A 16,211-nucleotide genomic window follows, 5' to 3' on the forward strand; every position below is an offset into this window, starting at 1 on the left:
CAAAGGCACCGAATCTGTCTGCAGTGCTGTCTGGGGTGTCTGTCCCACACTCACTGTGGATGGGGATGGCTGCCCTGGACAGGACCATCGCTGTCCCTGCCCAGTGCATGTAGGGGTGTGCGAGAGCCTTGGCACCTCACGTAACACTGCAGGCCTGTAACTGGCACTAAAAGGAATAACCGCCCTGAATTTGATTTGTCAATAGAATTATAGAAAAATTTCAGCTGGAAGAGACCCTCAGGATCATCGAGTCCAACCATAACCCAACTCTAGCACTAAACCATGTCCCTAAGAAACCCAATTAAATGTCTTCTAAACACCTCCAGGAATGGTGATTCCACCACTTCCCTGTGCAGCCTGTTCCACTGCTTCACAACTTTTTCCATGAAGAAATGTCTCCTAATATCCAGTTTGAACCTTCCCTGGCACAACTAGAGAACATTTCCTCCTGTCCTATCACTTGCTGCTTGGGAGAAGAGACCAACACCCACCACGCTACAACCTCCTGTCAGGTAGTTGTAGAGACCGATAAGGTCTCCCCTCAGTCTCTTTTTTTCCAGGCTAAACAGCCTCATGTCCCTCAGCCGCTCCTCATAAGAGTTGTGATCCAGACCCTCACCAGCTTTGTTGCCTTTCTCTGAACTCACTCCAGCACCTCAAGGTCTTTCTTGTTGTGAGGGGGCCAGAACTGACCCCAGGATTCGAGGTTTGGCTTCACCAGTGCCCAGTCACTGCCCTGGGCCTGCTGGCCACACTATTCCTGATACAAGCCAGGATGCTGGGGGCCTTTTTGGCCACCTGGACACACGCTGGCTCATGTTCAGCTGCTGTCAATCAACACCCCCAGGTCTTTTTCCACCAAGCACGTTTCCAGCCACTCTTTCCCAGACCTGTAGTGTTGCAGGGGATTGTTATGACCGAAGTGCAGGACCTGGCACTTGGCCTTGTTAAACCTCAGACAATTGCCCTCAGCCAAATGAACAAGCAGCTCCAGAACCCTCTGTAAAGCCTTCCTACCCTCTTGCAGATCAAAACTCCCACCCAACTTGGTGTCACCTGCAAACTTACTGAGGGTGCACTCGATCCCCTCATCTAGATCATTGAAAAAGAGATTAAACAGAACTAGCCCCAGTACTGAGCCCTGGGGACACCACTTGTGACCGGCCGCCAACTGGGTTTGGCTCCGTTCACCACAACTCTTTGGGCCCGGCCCTCCAGCCAGTTCTTTATCCATCGCAGATACACCATCCAGGTCTTGAGCTGCAGCTTCTCCAGGAGATGCTGTGGGATACAGTGTCAAAGGCTTTACTGACGTCTAAGTGCACAACATCCACAGCCTTTCCCTTCTCTACTAGTTGGGTCACCTTGTCATAGGAGGAGATCAAGTTGGTCAATCAGGACCTGCCTTTCACAAACCCATGTTGACTGGGCCTGACCTCTTGGTTGTCTCTCTCTCTCCAGCCAGGCTGGCCTTCTTTCCCGACAGTTCACCTTCTGGCACATGGGGACAGCTGCTCCTGTGCTTCTGAGATCACCTTCTTGAAGACAGACCAGCCTTCCTGGACTGCTTTGTCCTTCAGGTTTGCCTCCCAAGGGACTCTGCCAACCAGCCTCCTAAACAGATCAAAGTCTGCCCTTGAAGGCCAAAGTAGCAGTTCTGCTGACCACCCTTCTAACTTCTCCAAGGATAGTAAACTCAATCATTTCATGATCACTACACCCAGGGAGACCTCCAATGAGTCCTTCTCTATTTACAAACAACAGGTGCAGTGGGGCTCCTTCCCTGGCAGGCTCACTGACCAGCTGTGTCAGGAATTGTCTTCCATACACTCCAGGAGCCTCCTAGACTGCTTCCTTTCTGCTGGGTTGTACTTCCAGCAGACATCTGGTAGCTTGAAGTCCCCCATAAGAACAAGGGCTGGTGATCAGGAGACTTCTCCCAGCTGCCTGAAAAATATTTCTTCTGCCTGTTCATCCTGGTTGGGTGGTCTGTAACAGACCATCCCCTAGGTTGTCCGCCTTGTTGCCCTTCCCCTTGTTTCTTACCCAGAGACACTCAATCCTATCATCACCTTCATCAAGTTCCAAACAATCAAATCTGTCCCTAACACACATGACTTCCCCACCTCCTGTCCTTCCTCGCCTGTCCCTTCTGAAGTGTTTATAGCCATGCATTGCAGCGCTCCAGTTGTGAGAGTCATCCCACCATGTTTCTGTGATGACAATTAAATCATAGTCTTTCTGCCTCACAAGGGCTTCCAGGTCCTCCTGTTTGTTGCCTGTGCTGCGTGCATTCGTACAGATGCACTTCAGCTGGGCCATTGATTGCACTGGCTCGGCAGACTGAAGGGCATCATTAGCACTACCCTCAGATGCCAGCATGTCGCCCTTGGCTGTGCCTCTGCCACATCTGGTTTCATCCCCTCACCCTTCAAATCTAGTTCAAAGCCCTCTCAATAAGTCCTGCTAACTTAATGTGGTTCATAAAATAAGACTAGGAATCTTACTTTTTTGTAGTTGTTTTCTAACACTGTCTGAACTTCGGTAAACGAGAGGAAGAGTGGTTGACAGAGTCTGTTTTCTGAGAGTAACATGTTCCTGTACCTTTCCCGTCTTTCTATGGTGAAGGATTTCTTCCCTTGCAGAGAGGACTGCAAAACCCGCTGCTGTCAGGTTGGACTTTGCCTCCAAATGTGGCGCAGCCTCTTCCATTGTGGCATCACCCACTGCCGTTGATGTCACAAAGCAGCATCAGCGCTGAGGTGGGCACAGCAGGGTATAAAACCAGGGGTCTCCCTGCGCCTTTGTCACTCTCGATCTTGACGGAACAGAGATCGCAGAGTTCTTGGCTCACTCCCGAGCGAGCAAGATGCTTGTTACCTGCACCTCAGCAGGTACCAAGAGACAGCCAGAGAAGGTTAAGGGTCTGAACAGGTATGTTTGAAAAATCCTCCTCCCCTTTGCCCAGGTGTGTTTTCCACCGCATCAGCTGGGGTGGGTGGAGGGTGGACAGGAGAGGAACATGAGGGCAGCCTGAGAGCTCGGTCTGGAGCTGGTGGAAGGCAGCAGCCGCCTTTCAGTCTCTTCATGACCACAGGGGCAAGGCCCAGAAAGCCTTTGATCTCTGCAGAATGAGGGACAGGTCTATTTTGGATCGCATGGAGGGAGTCCCAAGCAGTGGCCCCGATACAGCCTGCCGTAGGGGCACAGGCTGAACCTTCTCTTGAGAGGGTGGAGAACAGGATCAGCACAAGTGCCAATCGGGTGGTGGGCAGGAGAAACAGCGCTCGTCATGTGCCTTCCATTTCCAAAGAATACCTGTCCCCCCCACAGACGGGAAGTGTGGCCACAGCTCTTGCTGCAACTCCTGCTCTTAGTCCGGAGTCAATCTTGAGCCCTTTGTCCCTAACAAAACAATCGCTGCCATGACAAATCCCCCACTGGTGCAGCTGCTGACAACCCCAGCAGTGACTCGAGCTGGTGCAGGACCAAGCCAACGCACACGCCAGGAACGCCAGGCTCAAGGGCTGCAGTCCCTGCTGCTGCTCTCCAGTCTGCTGCTGATCTGCACGGGAACTGCCAGCTTCACCAGCCTTTTCCTCCTTGTTGCTCTGTAGGATGATGAAGGCGCTGAAGGCAACGATGCTGGTGCTGCTTTTTGGTCTATTCTGTTTCGGTGAGTCTCTGCAGAGCTCCGACCTGAAGACGGTTTCTTTAGGAGGTACTCGGGGCTCCATTCTGTCCTGTTCCACTTCCCCTGCCGTGACCAGAGGAGCTCAGCTAAGAGCAGAAAGTCCCCGACAGAGCTGTGCCAGTCCCTGCTCCAGCGGGACGGGTGTGGGGGTGAGGAAGGGGTGACTTGCCTTCCCCAGCAGGGCTAAGCAGGTTCTCTTCAGCCGAGGGAGAGGCCGTGGCTGAGGTCTCCTGCCCCAGGGGGTGAGAATCTTCTGCAGGACAAGGAGCACAGTCCAGGGCAGGGAACGTCCATCTATTGCACAGCCCATACGCCATGATGGCCACTGTCAAAGAGCAGAGGAGAGGCAGCTATGGCACTTGGGAGAGACACAGAAAGGGGAGTGGGCAGCCCGAGGCATAACCCAGCCTTAGACCGAGTTCTAAGCTCTGGTGTGTGTCCCACAGGTGTTTACCACGTCGCACAACTTGGCACCTTAACCATCTGGAGCACCACAGAAGAGTTAGGAGACCCGAGTGAAGCCCTGTCCCTGCCAGACCAGCTCCATAAGCTGCAGGAACAGCTTTATCATCTGCACTGGAGCGCAAAGGATATCACAGATCGGGCTCTCCAGGAAGGCGTGAAGCAGGGAAAGCTCCCAGGCTTTACCGGATGGGTAAGGGCACAAGGCAGAAGGACCTACTCAGGGGTTTTATCCTCCCTCGGGCACGTATCCTACTCCATTCACTGTCATGGCCACGCTTCCTTTTCCTGTTGCTCCACACTTCCTTATGGGGAAGAAAGAGCGTGACGGGAATGACAGCTGAGTCATACCTTCCTCTGCGTCTGGATCTCGGGTCCTCCTCAAGGGAGGACTGGAAAGAAAGAACTGCCTCAGCACTGCAGAGTTAAGCCAGGCCTATCTCATGCCCAGAAGGCTTGTCTGTCCGTGCTGCCTGGCCTGGGGCCTCTCCACAGGAAAAGCCTCTTCCCACAGCTCCAGCATTCAGAGCACTGGAGTGAGCAGCCCCCCCTTTCTGATCCCATCAATCACAGCAGAGCAAACCTGGGAGGCTTCCAGGCAATTTGGGTGTTCCTTCCATCTGAGATGGGCCTTGTCCCCATTCACCTTGGCTGGCCTTGCAGGGGAGCTGCTTCCCCGTTCCTTTTCCTTCCAACAGCCGCTCTCCTTTGTGTTCCTTCCCAGGTGGTTCAGGAGATCATCAATCAAGCCCTGGAGAAGCTGGAAGAAATCCAGGTCCCAATACCTGATTATGCCCTCAAATCAGCAGGTGCTGTGACATTGTACATACAAACCAGTTTTAAAGCACTTCTTGTCCAGATTGACAAGATGGGCATTGGAACGTGCTCAGGGGTAGGAGAGAAGGGGTGAGAAGTGAAGGGTCACCTCGTGCCCTAAAAGTGCCCCCACTGACAGAGCCTGTAACGGGCCAGACCCCATGGGAAGCACAGAAAGCCTGGCTCACGTTCTTGTCTTTTTCCACGGCCCCATACGACAGTTTGATGACTCCCTGCTGTGTGTTGCAGAGGGGTCGTGCCAGTGAGAAAGAGGGGAACCCACTGTAGGACACGGATGACAACTGAGAAGCTTTTTCCAAGTCAACAGTGTAATATTGCTCTGACACTGCCTGATGATCTTGCTCATGTTTTAATTTCCAGGGGCTGCCATCATTCGTTCCAGGACTTCTCCAACCCTCCAGACTGCCAAAGCAAAGGTCTTCTTGTATTCCCTGCCGGTGATGGATTACATGAGGTCCCCTGAGCTTATTCTGGAGGTAGGAGCACCAAGAAGCAGTAAAACAAAGGTCGAGGGAATGAGCCACACACACTGCTCAGAGGAATGAGAGCCAGGGCAACCTTCTCCATGTCAATGTTGTTTCTTCTTGTCCTTTCAGCCAGAAAATCATCCTGGAAACTGCTGGCCCTTCCCAGGAAGTCAGGGACACATCTTCATCAAGCTGTCTGTGCCAGTCATTCCCAGGGCAGTCACCATGGACCATGTCTCAGGGACAGCGTTCCATGGAGAAAGTCTCTCCGGCGCTCCCAAGGACTTTGCTGTCTATGTGAGTGATTTCTCTAGACGGGGGGCAGGGGCTTGCACAACATTTCTAAGCAGGGGGTGAAGATGGGTCTAAGAGTGGAGTGGCCTGAAGCTTCCTCCTGGCTCTCAGAAGAAACAGGCTCCTTGGAGTTGCTTCCTTCCCATTATATTCCCCTTTTATTCTATGTACCACTCAAAAAAAAAAACCTTCTGGGGCAAGATGCTACTCCAGGAGCCACAGGAAAAAGGAGCCGGACAGTGCATGGTCCTAGACCTTCTTGGCTTCCAATCCCAGTGGCATTTGTGATCCTCAGGTTTCCTCGCTCTCACTGGGAGCATCTGCTCCTTTTCTGACTGGCAGCTTGGACTCATTGAGTAGGCAAGTGTGGCGTGCTGCCCACCTGCAGCTTCTCGTCTTGTGCTCATTGTCCTTGGACTACATAGTTGAAATAACCCCGTACTTCACCAACTGAAGTTCAGTCTCCCCATAGTGATATGAGACGCTCTTGTTTTCTCCACCCCTGTCTTTCTGTAGGGCTTCAAGGAAGAACACGAGGAGCAGGGAACGTTCCTGGGACAGTTCACTTTCCTGGCACCGCTGAACCCCAGTCAGACCTTCCAGCTGAAGGTATGGGGACAAAGAGGGGGAGAACTGTAGGAGAGGAGGAGAAATGTGGCTGGATGGGGAGAGGCTTCTCTGCCAAAGGGCTACAGGCAGCCCTGTCCTTGAACATGTGCCACGCTGGCCTTTCTTGTGCTTTAACTTCCTGGTGGCAGATGGCTGGACTGCCGCTCTTCTTCTCTTTCATTTTGGGTTTAAACTTCAGCACTTAGAAGCGCCACAGTTGAAGCTGGAATCAGCTTGACTGTCTGGACCCCAAGTGCACACAAGAGGCCACATTCCGTAGGATGCACGACTGCTGGTCTGCCAGTTAAAGACCAGAAATCCTGGGCTTCCTGAGGATTCTGTTGGTGCTGGCAGTGAGTAGTGACAGGGAGGCCATTCTGTTTCCCTGGCTTTCTAGAGAAGGCAACGAGACATTTTCCTGACACCACCACTGGTTCTTCTGACTGTGAAAGCCTGTGTCCCAAAGCAGGCGAGAACTTTCTAGTGTATTTACTGAGGCATCTGGTATTTGCTTCTTCCTTCACTGTTTTTATGGCCCAATGACGTAGAGCAAGATAAGAATGTCTCGACCACGACAGGTCCAAAGCCCTCACGGGGCAGCAGGAAGGAAGCTGTTGAACGAGGCCATCGCTACGGCACTTCTGTCAGTGCTCACGTACCAGAGAGGAAAAGGCGACTCATTTCTTCTTGTCATTTCAGAACGAGCTCCCTGGGGTCGTGAATTACATCCAGCTGCAAGTGCTGAGCAACTGGGGCCACCCGGACCACACCTGCCTGTATCGGTTCAGGGTGCACGGTGATCCGCCCAAAGACAGGGGAGAGGTGCCAGTTTCTTCCGTCAATAAATTCCATTGATTTTCACCAAGTCGAGTTCCAGTCTGCTTTGCCTGTGATGCTGACTGGTCCTCCCTGAGCTAGCTTGGGCTCCCCGTCCTTCTCTCGAACCACCAGCTTATGGGAGACTTCAGGAGTACACAGCAAGATTGTCCTTATGAAGAGAAACAGGAAGAATCAGTCACAAATCTGCAGAAAGCCTGACAGCCATAGACTTGCTGCCTACGCAGGAACATCAGCAAGGCCCTGCCTGTACACCAAAGATTAAATTAAGGGAGAGGTTTCCTGTGCAGGAAGCAACTGAGGATGAATGGAACCATCTGTTGTTACCTGTTTACACAAGAGGCAGATGCTGCTTCAGCTTCCACCTTCCAGTCTGTTGCCCATGAGAAAATGGAAGTGTGTGTTTTTGTAAGAAGGAAACCTTAACTGGAAAGTTGGTTCATGGCTCATTTGCCTCTCTGTGCCTATAATCGAATTAATAGCTCAGGAGACGTTACAGAGTGATTAGCAAAGCAATCCCAGGACACTTAAGATATCCCATAACCACACGAGTCTGTCTTTCCTTTTGACCCCGAGTTCCCCAAGCCCAAGGCAGGAGCAGGCAGGGCAGTCGTGCGCTCGGGTCACACCGGGGAGGAGAGAGCAGGAGCAGCGCTTGGCACCCAGGGCTGGGAACAGCACTTCGTGCTCTGAGCTGGGGCTTAGTCCATGTGCAAGCCCAGCACTGATCCAGATACCAACCTGAGGGTGTCAGTTCATCCCCAGTGCCACACACACGGCACCTTCTTCCATCGCCTCCTCCCGATGAGCTGTTTTCCAGCCCCTTCCACCTCAGCCCAGCTCAGACACCTGCACTCTGGCCCAGGGCTGACTGGGGCTGGTGACCCTCGGGGCAGCAGCAGGAACCGCCCTGACCCTGGTTGTGGGGCTGTCCCTGGGCTGAGCCCTCGGGCCCAGGGCTGCTGAACTGGGCCATGGTGGGCCCAGGGGTGCTGAGGTCGACAGGTCCGTCCAGCCTGTCCGTGCTGGAGACACCTGCTCCTGCAGCACCCCGGTACTGATCCTGAACCTGCTCCATCCTCATCCAGAAGGACACATTTGTTTGTTTTTTCGTTTGTTTCTAAAAATGAAGATAATTCAGGTGTAGGGAGCGTCTGTTTAGAAGTTTTATTAATTTGGGGACAGGGGCCAGTGGGGGGCTGGGGCCCTCGGGGGTGGGGGCTGTTTCTACCCCGTGCCCTTGGCCTGGCGCTCACAGCTGGGAAAGGACTTTCCAGAATCCTGCTGGAATGACACAGATGTGGCCACCCCCGGCACAGCCTCAGGGTCTGCTGCCAACCTGCCCTCAAATCATCTCTTCCCAGCTGGAGTCACTGCCAGTGTTGCTGTTCTCCTTCCGGCAGCGTGGTGCTCATGGATGATTGACAAGCAGTCTGACCAATCATTTGATGGGAGGAGCCAGGGGAAAATCCCATTCGGCCAATCAGAGGACACAGTGCCTCGGGGTGGGGGGGGGGGAGGGCGGGCACTATGGGAGGCCCGACCCTTCAGGCAGCCAATCAGAGAGAGCATCACCTCAGGGGAGGGTGGGCCCCAAACCAGGCAGACTCATGGCCCAGGCAGCCAATCAGCTGCAGGATCAGCTCAGGGGAGGAGACTGACAGCCGTACCGACCAATGGTGGTGAAGACCAAGATCAGAATCATAAAATCATAGAATGTCCTGATTTGGAAGGACCCACAGGATCATGGAGCCCAACTCCTGTCCCTGCACAGGACACCCCACAGGTCACCCCGTGTGTCTGAGGGCTTTGTCCAGTCTCTTCTTGAACATTGTCAGGTTGGGCTGTGACCTCTCCCTGGGGAGCCTGTTCAGTGTCCAGCACCTCTGGGTGAAGAACCTTTTCCTCATGTCCAGCTGACCCTCCCCTGGCACGTCTTCCTGCCATTCCCTGGGTTCTGTCACTGTCCCAGAGAGAAGAGCTCAGCCCGGCCCCTCCTGCTCCCCTGCTGGAGCTGCAGCCCCATGAGCTCTGCCCTCAGTCTCCTCTGCTCCAGCTGAACAAACCCAGGGACTTCAGCTGCTCCTGATACAGCTTCCCCTCCAAACCCTTCCCCAACTTCGTAGCCTCTTCTGGACACTCTCCAGCAGCTTTACCTCCTTTTCTCCTGTGTCCCCAGCCCTGCACACAGTGAATGCTCCAGGTGAGGCCGCCCCAGCGCAGAGCAGAGCGGGACAATCCCCTCCCTGCCCAGACCAACACATTGGAGGGACCCAGAAGTCCCGGACCCACATCTGGGGGGACTCAGGGGTCCAGGACCCACATATTGGAAGGACCCAGGAGTCCGGGTCCCACATATCAGGGGACCCAGGTGCCTGGGAAGGGTGTTGGGTCATGGCAATAAAGTTGTGTGTGGAAAGGAACTCTGGAAACATCTGGTTTCACCTGAAAACTGGGGGCTGGGGTGATCACACCTGGACCCCTGCACCCTTCAGTTGGGGCCAGTGACCCCCAGGTTGGTCCTGGCCCCACAGCGGGGGGTTCCCTCCCCTCTTGCCCCCAAATTGGGGCTTCTTCTTTTTCCTAAAGTCGCTTTCGTTTCAATAAATCAACATTATAAAAGGGGACGGGGGGAGGGGCAGCCCCAGATGCTGAGCTCCACGTCCCCTCCCGTTCACATGTTGTCACACATCACCCCACAACTGCCAGAAACTGCCCCATATTGCCCCAGGGGCACCAGAATCACCTCAGGGCTCCAAACGGCGGCCAGAGGGACACAAAGCCCTGGTGCTGCTGCAGCTTCTCTTCATTTCTGGAGCTGCTCCTGAAGCCGTGACAGCTCGTCCTTCCACGCGAGTCTCAACTAGATGAGAGCTCTGGCTTTCCTATAACCAGCCCTATCTCTGGATTCGTCTTTCTTTCCATCCTTGCGTCCAACTCTCAGACGCTTCCTCTGCCCTGCGGAGCTTCCCTGGGAGTTTCCCGTTTCTGGAGCGGCCCTCCCGACAGCTCTGCTTGTTCTGGCTGTTGCTAAAGCACACAAACCGGCGATTCTTAGATCTTCCCAGCCCATTCACACCATGAGTCTGTCCAACAGCGATATTTAAGTCTGGGCTCTTCTTGCTGCTTGTGGGATCTTTCACTGATCTCGTATCGGCCTTTGTTTTGTTAAACTGCCAATATTGTTTCTAGTCCATCACCTCGAAGGTTCTGTTCAGTCTGAATAAATCCTTTTCTTCCCAGAGAAGTGCAGAACAGGCCCTGTCATGTCTCCCTTTCAGCCCTGAAGTCGTTATTTTCTCCCCAGTCGATTCCGTTCTTCCCAGCAAAGTGCGAACCAGACCTGATCCCACAGGTGGTCAGTGCAGTCTGGAGCCGTTCTGGTGAATACGAGCGGAATTTTACAGCTTCACATTTCAGCAAATTCAGCTCACTGAGTACCACGAAGCCAAGAGGATATTAAAAATCACACAACCTTATCATTCTGGGTGATTCGTTCTATCTAGGATGCATTTAATTAAGCTAAGGGATTGATGCAAAACTTAAATTGGGCTCATCGACTGACCCGTGAGCAGTAAAACCATCGCTGCACGGGCAGCTTGCTCAGCAGAGAGCTCCCAGCAGCTCCCCAGGCTGTCCTATTGATGGAATAAAGTGGCTGTTTTGTAGCCCAGTGGCAGCCGGTGGGAAAGGTCTGCACGAGGCTCCGTGCAGCCACTTCTCGTAGCAGTTCAGTGTGTTGTTCTGCACCCTCGGGGGTTTCCCCGCGGGAGTTCTGGGCCCGGCTGCAGCTCCGGCCTTTCCCTCTTCTGGAGCCTGCACCAAACTGCTGCTGGTTTGGCTGGGGGTCGATGCCTCCGCCAGCTCCCCCACTCGAAGCCACAGGACGAGGCCCAAGTTCGCCCGTCTGCAGCTCAGAACCTGCGCTCGTCCCATCTCCTTCCCTGCGGGCTGTTGGAAACCGCGTTCCTCCCCCCGGGAACGTCCCCGTTTTCCATCTGGCTCCTCTGCCGAGGGTGCGTTTGTGCCCGGGCAGGCGGCAGCCGTGTCGCCCCAGCGTGTCCCCGCCCTGCTCAGCCCTGGGGAGCCCCAGTGTGACGTCAGAGCCGCCGCTGTGAGGTCAGAGTTGGCCAGCGTGGCCTTCCCGCCTGGGGAAGGAGCCCCCAGCTGCCGTGTGGCTGTTGCCCTGGGCAGGCAGCTGGTGCTGTGGGTGCTCTGGGGCTGCTGGAGCGGTTGGTGCCTGGACGGGCCAAGGGCTGCGCCGACTGGGGAGCCCACCTTTGCCAGCCATGGCGAGGAGAAAGGCGTCCCAGAAAAGACGCCAAGGGGCCTCCAGAGGCTCCTCGGGGATCAAGGCCGACCAAGAGCCGGCAGGGGAGGCAGCAGGACCGAGCTGCTGCCAAATGAGCAGGTAAGAAGCTGGCTGCTCCTGCCCGGGGCGGCGGGTTGGGGTGGGAGCTGGGACGTGGCCGGACACGGCCCGTGGGGCGGGGAGCAACGTGGGAAGATGGCAGAGGCTTCTGGAGAGAGAAATGGAGCTGGGGAAGGGGCCGGAGCACAAGTGGGGTGGGAGTGGCTTAGGGAGCTGGGGGGTTCAGCCTGGAGAACAGGAGCTGAGGGGAGACCTGGTCTCTGAACTGCCTGAAAGGAGCTTGGAGCCAGGGGGGGTCGGGCTCTGCTCCCCAGGAACAAGCGCCAGGACGAGAGAAAACGGCCTCAAGTTGCACCAGGGGAGGTTGAGGTTGGATCTTGGGAACAATTCCTTCCCCAAAGGGCTGTCAGGCATTGGAACCAGCTGCCCAGGGCAGTGGTGGAATCACCATCCCTGGAGGGGTTGGACAGATGGAGATGAGGTTCTCAGGGACATGAGGTAGTGACAGGGTTGGGGTAGCGGTTGGACTCGATGATCGTGAGGGTCTCTTCCAAGCAAAATGGTTCTGTGACTCTATGAAGAAGACCCCGTGGCTTGCGAATCCCCACGTCTGTGGGGAGGGCTCTGGGCTGGACGGCCAGCTCGCTGTCCCGGCCGAAAGCCAGGGTGCAGCAGGGGCTTGTGCGGAGGCCAGGATGGAGCACGTTCTTCTCTTCTGCACCAGAGACCCTGTGAGAGATCCTGCCAGATCCTGCCAAGTGTGGGATGGACCAGCTTGAGGAGATGGGGAAAGGAGAGGGGGGACCCCTGGCAGCAGCCCAGCTGTGCTGCCTCTGTCCCCGCAGCTGAGACGTCCCCTGCGAGGCTTCCCGAGGCCGAGCTCTGGCCAGGGCCTTGGCTCACACAGCGTGGGGCTGGTGGGCAAGCGGCATCTCCTTTTGTCCTCCCGCAGGAGCCCCGGCACGAGGTTGGAGCTGGTGACACGATTGTGGAAGTCAAGTCCCGGCTCAGCCACTCAGGGGTCTGCAAAGTGGTGCAATAAGGCCACAAAAATTGCATGTAAGTTCAGCCACTGCTGCTCGCTGTGAAGTGCTTGGGCGTGAACTCCTGGAGAGGAGACCTCAAGAGACAGGCCTGACTTTTCTCTGTTGTCTGGTTTTTTTTTTTCCCAGGCATGCTCTTCAGCCTCACTTGCCATGGGGCAGGTGCCCTGGTCTCCCTGTGGACACGTCTGCTGAGCGTGTGCATCTTCACCGTGTACGTAGTCCAGGTTTTGCTGTGAACAGGGGGAAGGGGATGTCCAGGGCCAGTGCAAGCTGGAGGTTGGACTCAATGAGCTTTGAAGATCCCTTCAACCCAAACTATTTTGTGATTCTATGTGAGAACAAACCTGTTTTCTCAGCCAAAGAGAGAGAGTGAGGTCCACACCCCAAGGCTGCTGACAAGTGTCTTCATTTGCTCTTTATGGATTATTTTCCTTCTCTTTCAGAAGGTGCTCCTGCAGCTCTTCCTCTGGGGAAGAGCTGCCAGTAGTGTTGAGCAGTGTGGACAGAAATCATGTTCCTGCTGGGCACAGTCAGCAGCAAGCTTCCCAAACGGCAGCTTTTCAGCCTAAAAACACAAATCCAGCTGTGAAGGGGTTTGCTCGAGACTTGGCTCCTTGGCAGCCCCTGGACTCCCTCTTTTGCAGGCACAAGATGGAACCAACAAAGAAGCGGTTTGTGATGGACATGCAGACAATGCACTTCCTGAGGGACGTGAGGTTCTTCTGAGTCATCCTCTTGTTGCTCCTGGTGGCTCTTGGCGTTTACTGCGTGACCTCGATGCCAGGGTGGACAACACGGGCAAAGGGATGGATGGAGGTGGGTGACTCCTGCGAGGGAGCACTGAGGACAGCGGCTGGAGAAATCATGGGCTCTTCTGCTTCTGTGCAGGGTGACCCAAAGAAGGAGCAGCTTGTGCCGTGGCTCCTGGGGAAGCCTCCCCTGGGGAGCCCTGGCAGCTCTGGTAGTGGAGACTCTAATGGGGAATTTTTCCCTTTCAGGAGCAGACATGTGGGTCTGCGGCAGAACGGCAGACTCGGAGGTAAGAGATGTCCCCTGAGCTGGAACTGGGTCTGTGCAGAAGCCTCAGCCAACAACTCGTGCTACCCATTTTCCTAAAGCTGGGGCTCCTGTCCTTCCCTCCGGCCTTCGCTTTGCTCAGCCTGGTGAGGAGGGGAGCGCTCGCAAAGCCGGGCGAGCACACGTGTCTGTGCTCCTTGCTGAGCTCCAGCGCTCCCCAGAGGGGATGGACCACTCTCTGACGAGATCTGCTTTCCTGGTCCTTCAGCAATTATCGGGCTTTGTTGGCAGCACAAACCCAAAAGATGCGGCTCCTGCTGCAGGAGGTGGCTCAGCTGAGGGGGGAGCTCCGCAGCGCGAGGAAGGTGAGGGTGCATTTGGGGAAGGAGGTTTGGCTGGGCAGAACCGCCGAGAAAGCCTCCTTGGGCTTGTTGGTGGGCTCGGACTGCTGACCGTGCTGTTTCTCAACCCAGGCAGCGTCCAAGGCGGCTTCGGAAGTCTCCGTGGAGATGTCTGACTGGGCCCTGCAGAGCGCTGGTATGGACACAAGCAGCCCAGCCGTGCTCCCGGCGCTGCTCTCCAAAGCAGCAATGAGGACAGGACTGAAAAATGAGGAGCTGGCAGCGGCCTCCCGAGTCGCGCCTGAGCACCGCGTCCTCCTGGTCTGTGGCCTCTTGCAGTCATCTGCCCTCCCTTCCTTCCAGGTGCCACCATCGACACGCAGAGAACTTCCCAGACCTACGGCTGCCAAGGGAAGTGGAGCTGCATGGTTTTACGGCTGTTTCCACCTGTCAACCCTCCTGAGGCTGTTCTGCAGGTATGGCAGCAGAAATCCTCAGTGCTGGCGTCTTGCCTTCCTGGCAAGTTGGGGACTGAGCTCAGGGGCATTTCCGAGCTGCAGCAGACCCCACAGACATGCCGGTGCCTGCGCTTCAAGCTCCAGGAGCAGTTGTGTTGGCCCCAGCGGTCTCTCACGCTTCATTTCTCTGCTGTTCCCGTTGCAGCCGGATGTTTCCCCAGGGAACTGCTGGCCTTTCCAAGGGCGTCAGGGCCAGGTGGTCATCAGGTTGCCAGCACGAGTCCATCTGAGCGCCGTCACCGTGCAGCACGTCTCCAAGGAAGCCTCTCCCTCTGGGTCCGTCATCAGCGCCCCCAGAGACGTCGCCGTCTTTGTAAGTCTCTGCCGGGCGCTTCTGCCTGGGATCTGGCCCTGGGGCAAAGCCGTGACAGCGACTTTGTGCGTCCTCTGAGGTTTGTGCCCCACTCTCTCCTGAGCCCGGCCGTGCCATGGCACAACACTTCAAGGGCTCTAGAGATTTCCTCTCTCTCAAGACTTATTCTGGCCAAAGCACCTCAGGGCTCTTCACCAAAACTTCAGGCGGAGACTGAGCTCCAGCCCAACCAGTGCCAGACGAGTGCTGGAGTCCCAGGAGAGGCTGGGAACGGGACGGGGCTGGTCCAGCACGTACGTCTCCTCAGTGCTGGGATGAGTCTGAGCTGCTGTCCTTGTGCTTTGCCCCCGAGGGAGTGGATGCGGATGGAGAAGAGGGGACTCTGCTTGGGACGTTCATGTACGACGTGGCGAAAGAGCCCATCCAGACCTTCCCTCTGAAGGTACGGTCCACCTGCGGGGGAAAGATGCCAGGGAGCGAAGCAGGTTTGCCTGCAAGTCCGCAGCAGGAAGAGCATGAACGTTTTCTGGCTGGGCACAGGGGCCCACAGCACTTTTGGGAGCTTGTTCCTGTGCAGGAGCGGGGCTGGCAGGGGCAGAGCCATTGACTGCACTGCTGCTCTTAACGCCTCTGTTTCCTTTTCCCTCTTCACAGAATGCGCCACTTCGCAGAGCCTTTTCCTATGTCAAATTTTTTGTGAAGAGCAACTGGGGAAACCCGAAGTACACCTGCATTTATCGAGTGCAGGTTCACGGGAAGATGGCGAAACCAGAAAGCCTCGGCTGAAACCAGGGCAGAAACAAAGGCAAAAAAATTAAAAATGATGTGTCGGTTCAGATCGGTGTGGAAGATTTGCAAATCCGATTCCTCACCCCATGAACGTTCCTGTCCTTGATCTGGCTAATCTGTGTCAGAGGTTCATTTGTGTCAGATTGATTAGTGTTGACGTGGAATTTTGAAGTGTTCCTCCCCTTGTTATTCTGCCCTCCCCTCGGCACTGGCATTCCAGGGCTGGGCAGGGTTGGAACTCCATGCTCCTGGCAGCTCTAACAGCGTGTAGGATGGGCAGGGGGTCGGGGCAGCTCGCTGATGGGCAAGAGTGTTTCCTGGGGGTTGCTGGAGGATTCCAAGGGGCTCCTGAGAGACGGAGCTGGTGAGTGGGCATCCCAGGATGCAGTTGGGGTTCTGCCATTTCATACCATTTAAACCAGCACAATGGGCTAAAGACAGAAGGGGGGAATTACAGAAGGGGCGCAGGGAGCCAGCCAGAGAGCAATGGGGAGAGACCAAAAATAGCAATTAGGGGCAAGTGCCACCATTTCTTGAGCTCTCCCAGGAGCTGCATCCCCAGGAGCCGCATCCCCAGGAGCCCCAAGCGATGTGACCTGGGCCCGATCCTGCACC

The 16,211-nt window shown here is 55.5% G+C and overlaps 1 protein-coding gene across 1 annotated transcript; it reads left to right on the forward strand.

Moving 5' to 3' along the window:
- The first annotated feature begins 2,869 nt into the window (after nt 1–2,869).
- LOC135999316 (SUN domain-containing protein 5-like) lies at nt 2,870–12,614 on the forward strand. The gene is made up of 10 exons (XM_065652878.1): nt 2,870–2,934; nt 3,618–3,721; nt 4,141–4,349; nt 4,881–4,965; nt 5,354–5,469; nt 5,590–5,757; nt 6,271–6,363; nt 7,063–7,161; nt 11,237–11,611; nt 12,525–12,614. Exons 1-10 carry the CDS (start codon nt 2,870–2,872, stop codon nt 12,612–12,614), a joined length of 1,404 nt encoding a protein of 467 aa, XP_065508950.1.
- The last annotated feature ends 3,597 nt before the right edge of the window (nt 12,615–16,211 follow it).

The sequence above is a fragment of the Caloenas nicobarica genome, chromosome 28, assembly GCF_036013445.1.
Source record: "Caloenas nicobarica isolate bCalNic1 chromosome 28, bCalNic1.hap1, whole genome shotgun sequence".
In the NCBI taxonomy this organism is placed as follows: domain Eukaryota; kingdom Metazoa; phylum Chordata; class Aves; order Columbiformes; family Columbidae; genus Caloenas; species Caloenas nicobarica.